The 13,880-nt window shown below is 41.3% G+C and overlaps 1 protein-coding gene across 1 annotated transcript; it reads left to right on the forward strand.

The window, feature by feature from the left end:
* Positions 1 to 211: 211 nt before the first annotated feature.
* LOC130722239 (uncharacterized) lies at positions 212 to 763 on the forward strand. The gene has a single exon (XM_057572913.1). The coding sequence runs from the start codon at positions 212 to 214 to the stop codon at positions 599 to 601; it is 390 nt and encodes a 129-aa protein (XP_057428896.1). The 3' UTR covers positions 602 to 763.
* The last annotated feature ends 13,117 nt before the right edge of the window (positions 764 to 13,880 follow it).

Raw genomic sequence — 13,880 nt, forward strand, 5'->3', positions numbered from 1 at the left:
TTTCTCCTTCTACCTCAAGTCTCATGGTCCTGGGACTGAGCTTCACTTCTTCCTCTGGTCTGGTCTAGTCGTGCTCTCCCCTTCCTCCAGTGGCCATTGAAACTGAAAATATAGGCACATAACTCAGAGAATGGAACTCAGGATATGAACAAGAGAAAAGCTAGGGTTTTAAAAAGGGAAATTTGAAATAGATAAGAATAATCACCTATTAATGATGATTGAGCCTTGGATTCAGGAAGAGGAGGTTGAGAGCTTAAAGAAATTGGCCTCCTTTCTCAGAACAAAGCTCGCCGGAGAAGACGGCGGCGCGGCGGTCGCCGGAGTCACGGTGGCCGATCATCGAATCGATGAAGGGGTTTGGTTGCGGTTGATGAGAGGAGTTCAGTGCTGGCGTTGGTTTCTCCAAAAACTTAATGGTTCGCCGGAGATCGGAGGAAAAAGGTGGCGGCTAGGGTTTTGGTGGTGGCTCTCATGGAGAGGAAAAACAGAACATGGACAGTGGTGGTTGCTGCGTGAAGGAGGCATAGAGGTGGTGGTGCTCGCGGTTTTGGCTCGTGGTGGTGTTGTTGTTCCAGACATGTTGGGAAGAAGAAAATGGTGAGGAGGAAGAAGAGAAGTTGCAGACAAGCTTCAGAGAAAGTGTTCTGCAGCTTTTGTTTTTGAGAGAAAGAAATCAGAATAATAAAAGAAAGAGAGATATTTTTCTTTTGTGGGAGAAAGAGGGAGAGAATCGTGAGTGAGAAGGGAGAGTGTGGAGTGAGGAAGAGAAAAGTCTGAATGGGTGGATGTGGGGCCCTTGGAGAGAGAGATTGGGAAAGGAAAAATAAATTGGATGAGTAAAGAGAGAGAGTGGAAACGGTTGGAGAGTGAATGAGGGAAGAGAGGAAAAGTCAAACTGATTGAGGTGGGGACCACGAAGAGAGAGAAAGTGTTAGTGGAAATTTGAATGAAAGGATAAGTGGTTAAGAAAAGAATAAAGAATATTCTTTGGTGATAGGCTAACATAGGTAATTATAAAAATGTGACATGTTAGAGCATGTCATTTCTATAAGAGAAAGAGATAATTAAATAGTATAAATTCCTAAGATTAAAATGAAATAACACACGAAAATAATTCTAATTTTATTTTTGTATTTAAATAAACCTCTATAAGATTGAAATATTGAAATTAATTATCTTAATAAATTTCCTCAAATCGCGATTAGATTCGAGTCAAGAAAATATTATAAAAATACTACAATATAAATGCGCGATTAAATAACTATAAGGAAAATATTCCTTAAGGTATTTCTCGTCGTCGTGACGCGTATAATATTTCAATCATAATTAATTAATAAATAATACGCGTTGCCGTGAATTAAGGAGTTAAATAAATAAATAGTCTATCTAATTATGGATCTTACAGGTTTTCGATGGTCTCTCCCTCGGGGGGGATCAGGTTTGAGTTGGAGGACCGTACTGACGAGCGTGGACGTCTGACGAAAGGAGTTTTACGACGCATGGAGCTGAGCTTCAACTTGCCGTCTTCAGTTCGCTGTGGACTCGGTTATGTGAGCAGTGAAGGGAGGGTAGGTTTAGGCAGGCGTCATATTTTGTGTAGAGCTCTGATTCGTCTTACTTTTGGGACAGGGTAGGTTTCCGACGCATGGCTTTTGTGTGGTTCTCTTACTGAGGGATCACAGTGAGTCAGTTGGACCATAGGGGTCTTTGCTTAGGCCATTTTGAGGCCGACTTTCTCCTAGTGGGTTGTAATTATAAACTTTCACACTTAAACTTCTGGGTCTGTATATATTTGCCTGCGGGCTTACTACCTTGGGAGTCACTGTGAGTGCGCGTGACGTGTAAGTACAGCTGAGGCTGTACATGTTTATATTTGATGTATATTGGTTAGTTTAGTGGTTGGGTTTTGGCTTTACTTCCTTATCGCTTTGATTTAAAGGAAAGAAAAAAAAAAAGTACCTGTTTTCCGCGTAAAGTTTATTCTTGGTTACTAAAGTGACACCTGGAAATCGGGGTGTTACAGTGCCAAGGTGGGCATGGCAACTTACCTGCTGCTCGGTGATGCTGAGTACTGGTGGAAGGGCACCAGGGGAATCATGGAAGCCAACCATGAAGAGATTAACTGGAACTCTTTCCGGACCGCGTTTTTGGAAAAGTACTTTCCAACAAGTGCCCGGGATGAGAGGGAAGCGCAGTTTTTGACAGTCCGTCAGGGAGGTATGTCAGTACCGGAATTTGCTTCGAAGCTGGAATCTTTGGCGAAGCATTTCCAATTCTTTAATGATCACGTGGATGAGCGCTACATGTGCAAGCGCTTCGTTAATGGACTGAGGCCGGATATTGAGGACTCAGTGAGGCCATTAGGAATCATGCGCTTTCAGTCGTTGGTGGAGAAAGCCACAGAAGTGGAGCTGATGAAAAATAGGAGGTTGAACCGTGCTGGAGCTGGAGGGCTGATGAGATCAGGTTCTCAAAATTTTCGAGACAAAGGAAAATTTCAGAGCGGGAGGCCATATCAGCGCCCTGCAGAAAAAGGGTTTACTTCAGGATCTTACAGACCCATGACGGGTACTGCTGGTGGTTCTGGAGATCGGACTTTGAACAGGGAGATGACCTGTTTCAGATGTGGAAAGCCGGGGCACTATGTTAATGCTTGTCCCGACACGAGGCCCAAATGCTTTAATTGTAACAGAATGGGGCATAATGCCGGTCAGTGCAGAGCACCCAAGACGGAGCCAACCCTGAACACTGCTCGTGGAAAGCGTCCTGCTACTAAGGCAAGAGTCTACACCATGGACGGTGAGAGAGCTGAGGGGTTTGTCAGAGGAGAGCGCAAGAACGATGGTAACTTTCTAACCATTCTTTCTCATTCTATTATAAAATGTTCCACTACTCTCGTAGCGTGTGCAAACACACCTAACTTACATATACTGTTTGAGCTTTAACCTTATAGTTAGTACATCTATTAAGACTTTACTCAGTTATTGCTCGTATTTTAACTATAGAAGTACACGAGGTTTAGGATAACATGCTAAGCCTAGGAAGTAGTCTTCCACCGATACGTTTAAACGGAAGTATATTGTGGAGCCGACACATGCTATTGAGCTGTGTGACAGTAAGTTGAAGGATGAGATGACGAAATGACTGGTTAAGTCCCTTGAGGTATAGTTATGATTTGATCTTCTAGAGGTTAGTGTTTAGGATTTCAATACGTCGAAATTGGTTTGAGTGAGGAATGTTTTGAGGACGAAGACGACAATAATGGATTATTGGATATTAAGAAGATGATTAGCTTATGAGTGGTCAATGAATGGATGATTAAGGAGATGAGTCTTGTCATGCACGAGGTATTAAGACTCAAGTCGAGTTTTAGACTTGAACGGTGGCTAAGTAGAAGATTGATTTCATGGTGCGAGTGATGATGATCACGAAGTTAGAAGTAACGTTAATGGACTACTAGATTCCAAGGCAATAGTTTGACTAGGAGTTATCAAGCGACCGAGTTGAGTTTGGATCATGAGTGAATATCACGAGGACAAGTTGAGCATTCACTCCGGAACACAGAGAAGTACCGAGCTTCTAATCAGTAATTTGGACGAACAAAAGCAAAGGAGCAAGTGGTTAAGGTTGTGCGATTGCACGAATGCCAACAAATAGTATTTCCAACGGAGACCCGACGCAAGTGGTCGAACCGGACAACAGAGAGTTAGAAGACGATATGTCTTTTGAGACGTCGTCAGTCAACATTGGGACTAGAAGAGTGAAACGATCGAAGGGAAAGCAGAGTGCTTTAGTGAAAGTTATTTGGAACAAAGACACCGGTGATGCGACATAGGAGCTGAAGGAGAAGATTCAAGCACAGTATCCAGAACTTTTTACTGACCCTTAAGTTTCGAGGACGAAACTTTCTTTTTGGAGGGTAGTAATGTAAGACCCAAGTTTTTAAGCTTATGCCAAGTAAATAGAATCCTATTCACGATTAGGGTTGATATATCGTGAAGGGAATCCTGAACTAGAGTTTACCAAATGAAATAAATTTATGAAGGAGGAAGTTCAGGAAAAGTCAAAGGATTGTATCGAAGTCGATTTAAGTTATAGCACGACTAATATTCGCCTTAAAACCTAGGACAAGAATCTTAGGAAATAACACTAAGTTCCACCCTTGGAACACTGTGGGATTTTAGTCCAAAAATCTTCAGAGAAATGTTAGAACTTCTCTTTTTCCATATATCACAATCGTTTCGAGGTGAAACTCTAGGATCTACGAACGTCCGATTCCAATCATCGGAAGTTTGCCGAAACCGAATCCCTGGTATTTCAAAACCCTAGAATTTTCCGACAATGAAGACTTTTTCTACACGCGTACACCCATTTCTCTTGATGATTTCAATCTTTCTTCAGAAGGAAGTTTTCCATTCCGACATTCGATGCAAAAAGCAAATTATCGGGTAAAATAGTTTTACACCGACTATGCATTAGTTGCCAAAAATACAAGGAGACATCTTTTAAGTTTTGGAATTCTTTTACCAAAACATATCTTAGAATTCACGGAGAATGACGCCGGAAAAATCAGATTCGCGAAACTTTCATTTTCCCGCGAATTTCCATCTTCTATATATAGCAAGCAAGTGAGAAAAAAACACAAAACTCCTCCATTTTCTCTCCTCAAGGCCGCGAGCTTCACCAAGGAAGAAGGAAGAAGAATTTTCTTCATTACTTGCTTGATCGTTGATCCGTTAGTTGCTGCTTCAAGGTTTCGAGGTATAGTCGCTAATCCTTACCTCTGATCGCTTTTTCCATAGCTTTTCTGTAGACTTTTCTGAGCTGATAGTTTATGGGTTTTTGCAAAACTATCCCGAATCTTTCATTTCTAATTCTAAACCTCTTCTTTATGTGCCCAAGATCACTTCTGCCGGATTAGATTTTCCGTTATGTCGCCGGAATTCCGCCGGAATCAATTTTAGCCTAAAATACCCATTTTTGGAGTTTTTGGAGTAAAGCTTCAACCTTTAGGCTGAAAACTATCGCCTTAGCTTAGTGCTAGTAGGATTAGTTGTCATATACGTCGTTGGTGACGTCCCTGCAAAATTTGGTTTTTGGGATTTCAGTTTTGAAATTTCTAAGTTAAAAATCATGACCAAAATACCCCTGCGCAGTTTTTGATCCGATAATTTTTCCGAGTTCAGAATAACCTTAGTTACGGCTAATGATAGCATAGGAACCAAGTTTGATCGAAGAAAAATCGAGTCTCCTAATTGTGAAAAGTGGCCGAACCTATTAAGGGGGAGGAGGAAAAATTTCCTTTTCCGAAAACTTGTCTTTCGCGCTAGATTATCGTACCTTAGAGTATAGATTCCTTCGAGTAACCTTAGTAAGTATCGATAGCTTAGTTTTCGATAGATTCTTATAGTATTTCTGTGATTTTGCTTTAAAGGAACTTTTGAGGAATTTCCTGAGGAGCAACGATTTGCTTGTGAGGAAGAGTTTGAAGTTCACCCTGGAGAATCTACAGGTGAGGGCTTCTCACTGAATCTTTAGTTAATGCTTAGGGTCGATGCTTTCGACATTGATTTACTGTTTATGCACTTGTTTGTGTTTGATTGGAAAAATGTTTTCTGAGGCTTCGGCTGACAATGTAGATAATTCATCTACTGAATGTTTTTGAGAGTGAATTACATGCTATGTGCTATGTGGGTAATTTAGGATGTGTGATGCATGCCTTATATGCTAAGTGCTATGTGGTTATTGCTTAATATGTTGATATATGACATGTTGATTGACTGTGGTGATGTAATTATGCTTTTGCAATGAAATCTGAGATTCTGTATAGTGAGAATAGCGGGCAGGTCATGCCGATTTTATTTTGAGAGTTCTGAGAAAGTTTGATAGGACGAATGAGATTCGGACCTTGTGGTGGTGTTTCATGGATCGAGACATTCTCTGGTATCATTTGGGGATTAGGAGATCCCGAGAACTTATAGGATTTGCGATAAGACTAAAAAGGATATTATTTTGAAAAGAAAACTCATAAGACATTAAACAACCTCTAAATCTTCAATTAATGATAATAAACTCGAAAGGAAGCTTCGGATGCAAATCCTAGTCTTTGGAAAACGAGAAATGTCGTCGGATCCAATCGTTGAGGAAGCTGAGAAGTGTTGAGTATGTTGATGCTCTTGTGCTGTTGGAGTAGCTATGCGTTGTTGGGCTATCCTGGGGATAAGTCCGGGAAACCGTTAGTTTCCGAGAGTGTAATACTCTGTGCTCGTTGAGCAGTTGTGACCATCGGATTGAGATGAGTCGGATGATTTGGAGATCATCATGAGTTACTATGTTGATGTGAAGAAGTGCCTTTTGTCGCAGAATCGACTTTACCTTAGGGTAAGCTTTTAGAGACATTAATTTAGCTAGAACACGTGGCGACGTGTCGAGTGAGGTCGGAGACGTTGTTTGGCTAATCACTGCATTGCATGCACACATTAAGTGGTTTAAACACGGCGAGATACCGGACCACGGCGGATTCCAAAATTGGTTATAAGACCAGGATTTCCGCGTAAGAGCACTGCTAGGTGACTCTTAGTAGCAGACCGAAATGGCAGACCTACGGGTTATGGCTGATCTGGCTACCTTGGTTTGGTGTAAGAGACACGCGGGCAGAATGGTCCCACCGTTGCTGGTGCTAGGATTGATCCGGTTGATGTCCATCCCAGAGGCACGCGAGCAGAAATGGTCCCACCGTTGCTGGTGCTAGGATTGACTCGTTTGATGTCCATACCTTGTTTGGTGTAAGAGGCACGCGGGCAGAATGGTCCCACCGTTGCTGGTGCTAGGATTGATCCGTTTGATGTCCATCCGTTTCCGGAATGCATTTGGTTAACTGGGTTAACCGCCATATCATCTCATGCAACATGCATTCTGACTTAGTTGATGAGTGTGTTTGATACTTGTTAGTTCTACTTGAGGCATGCTAACTGTGATTTACTGTCGTTTATATGTTGTGGAATATGCAACCCTAGGATGTTATCCCTAGTTATAAGCCTAAGTGGCTATCTATTACTTGTACCTATTGGGTTTATTATCTACATAGTTCTTTAGAGTTGACCCTCGCGTCTTCTGTGTGTGTTTTGGCGGACAACGCCTTTTGTCAGATGTCCATTGCGGATTGGTTCACAATGGTCCACCCTTCGGGGGGGATCAGATATGAGATGATCGATCAGGACGACCCCAGGTCGTGGGTGGTTGACCCCGCGAGCCATCGAGCGACGTATTCGGGGCGATTCATGGAGGACCATGTGGATAGTGGAGGACTCTTGAGGTCAGGAGTGTTGAGGAGATGCTCTATCAGCTTCAACTTGCCACCGGGCGTTCACTGTGGGCCAGGATTTTGGAGTAGCACCGCCGCCACCGTCATCTTCAGGGGACGAGGATCCCTCAGAGGAGATTCCAGTGGGAGTGCCTTCGGCAGGGTCTAGTGCACCCACCGTTGCGATCATAGATGATCAGGGTTCAGGCCCTAAGGCCGTGAGTCTAGCATCGGAGCGCAGTGCGGTTGCGAGGGGAGGACGGATAGGGATGGTAGACTTAGTTGTTCTGGATTCTGATTCAGACGACGATCATGCTAGCACATAGCTTTGAGTGTTGGTATGAGCTCCTCGAGTTAGGATTAGTGTAGGAGTAGAGTCTTAGCTCTAACAGTCATTCCTTCATTTGCTTCTTTGGGGGACAGGGTAGTTCCGCCTATAGCTTTTTGTGTGGTTTCCTTACGGGAATCACAGAGAGTTGGTTGGACTTAGGAGGTCTTATTTTCAGACCATTGGGTCAGCTTATTCTCAGTTTTGAGGGATAGTGTTGTGGACACTTACCTTTATATTTGGCTTGTACATATTGCCTACGGGCGTTACATCTTTCTCTTTCCGTCACTGGAGGTTTACTCGTGACGAGGTTGCTACTACAGCGGGGGCTGCTATATTTATATTGTACATTAGTTCTGATTATTGTTATTGTTGGGTTTATCTATTTCAGTCTCGTCTTAGTTATTATCAAAAAAAAAATGTTCACGTTTTTCCGCATTAAGTTTACTTTTGGTTACTAAAGTGACGCCACCGAAATCGGGGTGTTACATTGATTGAGTGTGAAGCTTACCCGTTTCTAACTTGCTTTATATAAGCTTCATTTGCGTCTTGGAAGTTATTGCTCCTGCAGTTTCTCGAGGATAAGTCCTTGGTAACTGAAGTTCTCTTTACTCCCCTGGCCGGTGGTAAACGTTCTTCTCTTGCCTTAACTCCTTTCTTTAATTCGCCTAACTCTCATTCATGCATCGTTTATTTTCTCCGTTTTCTTAAACTTAGACCTTCTCTAAGGGGGAGTACCTTGTACTTCACGCTAAGTTTTTCACACCCCAAGCTTTTTGCTTATGACAAAAAGGGGGAGTAAACCCAGTTTTTGATGTGTAAGATGTGTTAGTGTGATTTATTTTTTTCTTTGGGAGAATTTAAGAGTTCCACCTTTATGACCATAGATGTGTCGTGGGGCAAATACAAGGAATACATTTCACTTCTTTTGAAGTGATTATTTTTTACTCTGATATATAGTTGACTCTGATACCACTTATCGTTGACTCTGAATACTTATGCGCTCTGATTATTCTATCTCATCTATGTCATGCGACTTCACTCTGAACTCTTATATTTTTATTTAGCTCAGAATCTAGACATTTCTAACGTTTTCATTAAGTCTTAGATTCAGGGGAAGCTATGCTCAGAATCAAGCTGTGACTTGGATTCAGATTGAGCAAGATAAACTATTCACATCAGGATAAGTCTGATTCTCTATCCCTAAACTCTGAGTGAATTCAGTTTATTGTTTAAGAATTGTTCATCAAAAATCTTGGTTTTGTCATCATCAAAAAGGAGGAGATTGTAAGATCAAGTTTTGATCTAGTAGTACAACTCTTATGTTTTGATGATTACAAGTTAACTTTTGAGTATGAACAATTATGGTACTCTAACGCGTTTTTCTGAGTGTGTTGTTTATAGGCTCTGACCTCAATTCCATCTCACACAAATCAGAAGCACTGTGCATAAAGAGTGACCCAAGCAACGCTTTCGCAACATCTATGTTCAGCATGAACAGTAGAAATGCTTCAGAAGATCTGAAGTTATACAAGCTCTGATAAGGACTCAGTCACTAGAAGTTCTGAAGATCCAGAAGTTCTGACAACCAAGCAACACTGAAGGTTCAGATGTTCTGATGGTGTGGGAGACTCTGAACATCTAGAAGCTGAATAGTGGAAACTCTGATGTCCAGAAGTAAGAAACTCTGAAGACCATGTACTTCCCTCTGAGTTCAGAATCAGAAGATACAATGGTCAGAGGATCTGGGCTTTCCCTCTGACTCTGATCAACCGGCTTCACAAGTTCCAACATGAAGCATTCCCCTGATCAGAAGTCTCCTAGGTTTAAAGGTCAAGTCGTTATCCAAGTACAAAAGCAACTGTACCTTCCCGACGACCTACCTAACAGTCTCAGACACAGCAGAAGCTGGAATTTCCAGAACTGCCCTCCAACGGTAGCATTTTCATGCAGCGTTCAAACCCTAATCCTTGGAGTATAAATAGAGGCTGAAGTTTGAAAGATGCGGTTGGAAGAATTTACACAAGCACAAGCTATATTCAAAAACCTCCGAGCATTCTTTCATCTGAAATTAATTGTGTTTACTATTAGCTTTTTAGAAGCAAATCTCTTGTAAACATTCTTTGATAAACAGTTTGTTTAGTTCCTTTAGGAGATCAAGGTTGATCGGATCCTAGAGAAGACTAAGAGAGTGAATCTTAGTGTGAGCTAAGTCAGTGTAATTGTTAGTCACTTGTAGGTTTCAAGTGCAGTTGTAACACTTTACCTGATTAGTGGATTGCCTTCATTCTAAGAAGGAAGAAATCACCTTAACGGGTGGACTGGAGTAGCTTGAGTGATTTATCAAGTGAACCAGGATAAAATCCTTGTGTGCTTTTCTATCTCTCATCTTTAGCACTTAGTTCTCGAAAAGATTTGTTAAAATCTTTAAGGTGGAAGTTTTATCTTGAAAACGTTATTCAAACCCCCCCTTTCTACCGTTTTTCATACCTTCACACAAATAGTACCAGTACCAACAATTTTACCCTTTTCGTTGCCACCAAAGCCAACTTCACCTCCAGGCTTAAGTTTTAGCTCTTGGAACATACGCCTTTCTCCCGTCATGTGACGCGAGCATCCACTGTCCAGATACCATGACTGGTGTTTCAGTGGAGCTATCAAGGATATCTGCAACATAGATAATCTTATCCTTAGGTACCCATTTTCTGGGTCCTCTCTTGTTAGTTACCCCAGAGGTTCTGGTCACCTTGGGTTTCTCAACATGATAATGTAAAGGAATGTTTGCATGATATTTAGACATGGAGAAAGATCCCTTTTTAAGAGGAGGTTTAACAACTTCAGCAGGTACAGGGTTAGGCAATATGGTACCAGAGGGAACAAAGCATTCATACAAGGATTTAGCTTTAGGTACAGAAGGCTCATTTCTAATTGGTTTAGAATACCCAATGCCACGCATTCCATTTCTGCTTACGCCATAGATCAATGAAGCCATCAGGCTTCTATCTACGCTTTTAGCCAGGAATCTTTGAAAATACTTTTCATACTTAGATTCATGCTTACTATCAGAGGCATCGCAGGCAATAACTTCTTCTAACTTAGCAATTTGGTTTTTAAGCACAGAGTTAGAATTAACTAAAGCATGGTTATCATTTTTCAAATCAGATATGATTTTCTCATGTTCAGAAGGAGTTTTAGAAACAGCAGATAAGTTCTTTTTCAGCTTCTTATGCTTAGACAACAAAGAGTTATACTTATCCATAATATCAGACAAAGCATGTTTCAGTTCAGAGGTAGAGAAAGAAGCGAATACCTCATTTTCATCGTCTGACTTAAGATCTCCTTCTGATTCTGAGTCAGAGTCAACAGCTTCCTTTGACTCTGCTCCTTTGTCTTTGACAATGGCCATGAGTCCTTGGACTTCACCATCAGAGTCAACATCCTCTGACTCTGATACATCAAAAGTCACCATCAGACTTTTCTTGGTCTTGAAGTGCTTCTTTGGCTTTTTGTCCTTCTTCAGTTTTGGACAGTCACTTTTGTAGTGCCCAGATTCTTTGCACTCAAAGCATGTGACTTCCTTAAGTGAGGACTTCTTCTGACCAGAGGATTCAGACTTTCCTTTGGCCTTTCCAGAGCCTTTGTACTTGCTCTGCCTATGCTTCCAGATTCGGTTGAGTCTTTTAGAGATCATAGTCAGCTCATCTTCATCAGAATCTTCTGATGCTTCTTCAGATTCTTCTTCTTCAGCTTGAAGAGCTTTTGACTTCTCTGCTTTAGCCTTCTCAGATTTGGATTTTAAGGCTATGGACTTCTTCCTCAGATCTTGCATCTCTGAGCGCTTCAGCTCATGGCACTTCAGTATGCTGATGAGTTCTTCTAGACTCATATGCTCAACATCTCTTGTGAGCTCTATTGAAGTTACCAAGGGCATCCAGCTTTCAGGAAGACATTCAATGACCCTTATGACATGATCTTTTGTTGTGTAGCTCTTGTTGAGAGGTCGAATTCCAGCTACAAGCAACTGAAATCTGGAAAACATTTCTTCAATGGACTCGTTTGGCTCCATGACGAAGGATTCATACTTTTGGATCAAAGACAACGCCTTTGATTCTTTGACTTTCTTGTTTCCTTCATGAGACATCTTCAAGGATACAAAGATGCCCTTTGCAAACTCACGATCTGTAATCTTCTGGTACTCTTCATAAGAGATAGCACTTAGAAGAATTGCTCTAGCTTTGTGATGTTGTGAGTAGAGCTTCTTTTGATCTGCAGTCATCTCTGACCTTGGGATCTTCTTGCCTTCTGCATCAACTGGACGCTCGTAGCCATCCACAATAATATCCCAGAGATCTGCATCGAAACCCAGAAAGAAACTTTCCAGTCTATCTTTCCAATATTCGAACCTTTGACCGTCGAACATGGGAGGCTTTGCATTGTAACCATCTCTTTGAGTTTCACTGGTGGTGGCAGCCATTGTTTTTCACACCAGCCCGGATCACTGAACACTGTTAGGTGTGGTAATCAGAACTTGCGCTCTGATACCAATTGAAGGTATGAAAAACGGTAGAAAGGGGGGGTTTGAATAACGTTTTCAAGTTAAAACTTCCACCTTAAAGATTTTAGTAAATCTTTCGAGAACTTAAGTGCTAAAGATAAGAGACAGAAAAGCACACAAGGATTTTTATCCTGGTTCAGTTGATAAATCCCTCAAGCTAATCCAGTCCACCCGTCAAGGTGATTTCTTCCTTCTTAGAATGAAGGCAATCCACTAATCAGGTAATGTGTTACAACTGCACTTGAAACCTACAAGTGACTAACAATTACACTGACTTAGCTCTTACTAAGATTCACTCTCTTAGTCTTCTCTAGGATCCGATCAACCTTGATCTCCTAAAGGAACTAAACAAACTGTTTAACAAAGAATGTTTACAAGAGATTTGCTTCTGAAAAGCTAATAGTAAACATAATGAATTTCAGATGAAAGAATGCTTGGAGGTTTTTGAATATAGCTTGTGCTTGTGTAAATTCTTCCCACCGCATCTTTCAAACTTCAGCCTCTATTTATACTCCAAGGATTAGGGTTTGAACGCTGCATGGAAATGCTACCGTTGGAGGGCAGTTCTGGAAATTCCAGCTTCTGCTGTGGCTCAGAACGTTAGGTAGGTCGTCAGGATAGTACAGTTGCTTTTGTACTTGGATAGTGACTTGACCCTTAAACATAGGAGACTTCTGATCAGGGGAATGCTTCATGTTGGAACTTGTGAAGCCGATTGATCAGAGTCAGAGGGAAAGCACAGATCCTCTGACCGTTGTATCTTCTGATTCTGAACTCAGAGGGAAGTGCATGGTCTTCAGAGTTTCTTGCTTCTGGACATCAGAGTTTCCACTATTCAGCTTCTGGATCTTCAGAGTCTTCTACACCATCAGAACATCTGAACCTTCAGTGTTGCTTGGTTATCAGAACTTCCGGATCTTCAGAACTTCTAGTGGCTGAGTCCTTATCAGAGCTTGTATAACTTCAGATCTTCTGAAGCTTTTCTACTGTTCATGGTGAACATAGATGTAAGACCCAAGATTTTAAGCTTAGCATCAGTGGAAGAGATTTCCATTTACGATTAGGGTTGATGTATTGTGAAGGGAAACCTGAACTAGAGTTTACCAAATGAAATAAATTTATGAAGGAGAAAGTTCAGGAAAAGTCAAAGGATCGTATCGAAGTCGATAAAAGTTATAGCACGATCGTTATACGCTTAAACCTAGGTCAGAAACCCTAATATATAGCTAATTTTCATTTATAGGCACGACGGAAGTTAATTCCAAAAATCTTCAGAGAAATGTTAGAACTTCTCTTTTTCCATATATCACAATCGTTTCGAGGCGAAACTCTAGGATCTACGAACGTCCGATTCCAATCATCGGAAGTTTGCCGAAACCGAATCCCTGGTATTTCAAAACCCTAGAATTTCTCGACAATGAAGACTTTATCTATTCAGAGCTTCAAATGGATATTCTACACGCGTACACCCATTTCTCTTGATGATTTCAATCTTTCTTCAGAAGGAAGTTTTCCATTCCGACATTCGATGCAAAAAGCAACTTATTGGGTAAAATAGTTTTACACCGACTTTGCACCGACTTTGCATTAGTTGCCAAAAATACAAGGAGACATCTTCTTAGCTTAGGAATTCCTTTGCCAAAACCTATCTTAGAATTCATGGAGAATGATGCCGGAAAAATCAGATTCGCGAA

The sequence above is a fragment of the Lotus japonicus genome, chromosome 6 (genome assembly GCF_012489685.1).
Source record: "Lotus japonicus ecotype B-129 chromosome 6, LjGifu_v1.2".
In the NCBI taxonomy this organism is placed as follows: Eukaryota; Viridiplantae; Streptophyta; class Magnoliopsida; order Fabales; family Fabaceae; genus Lotus; species Lotus japonicus.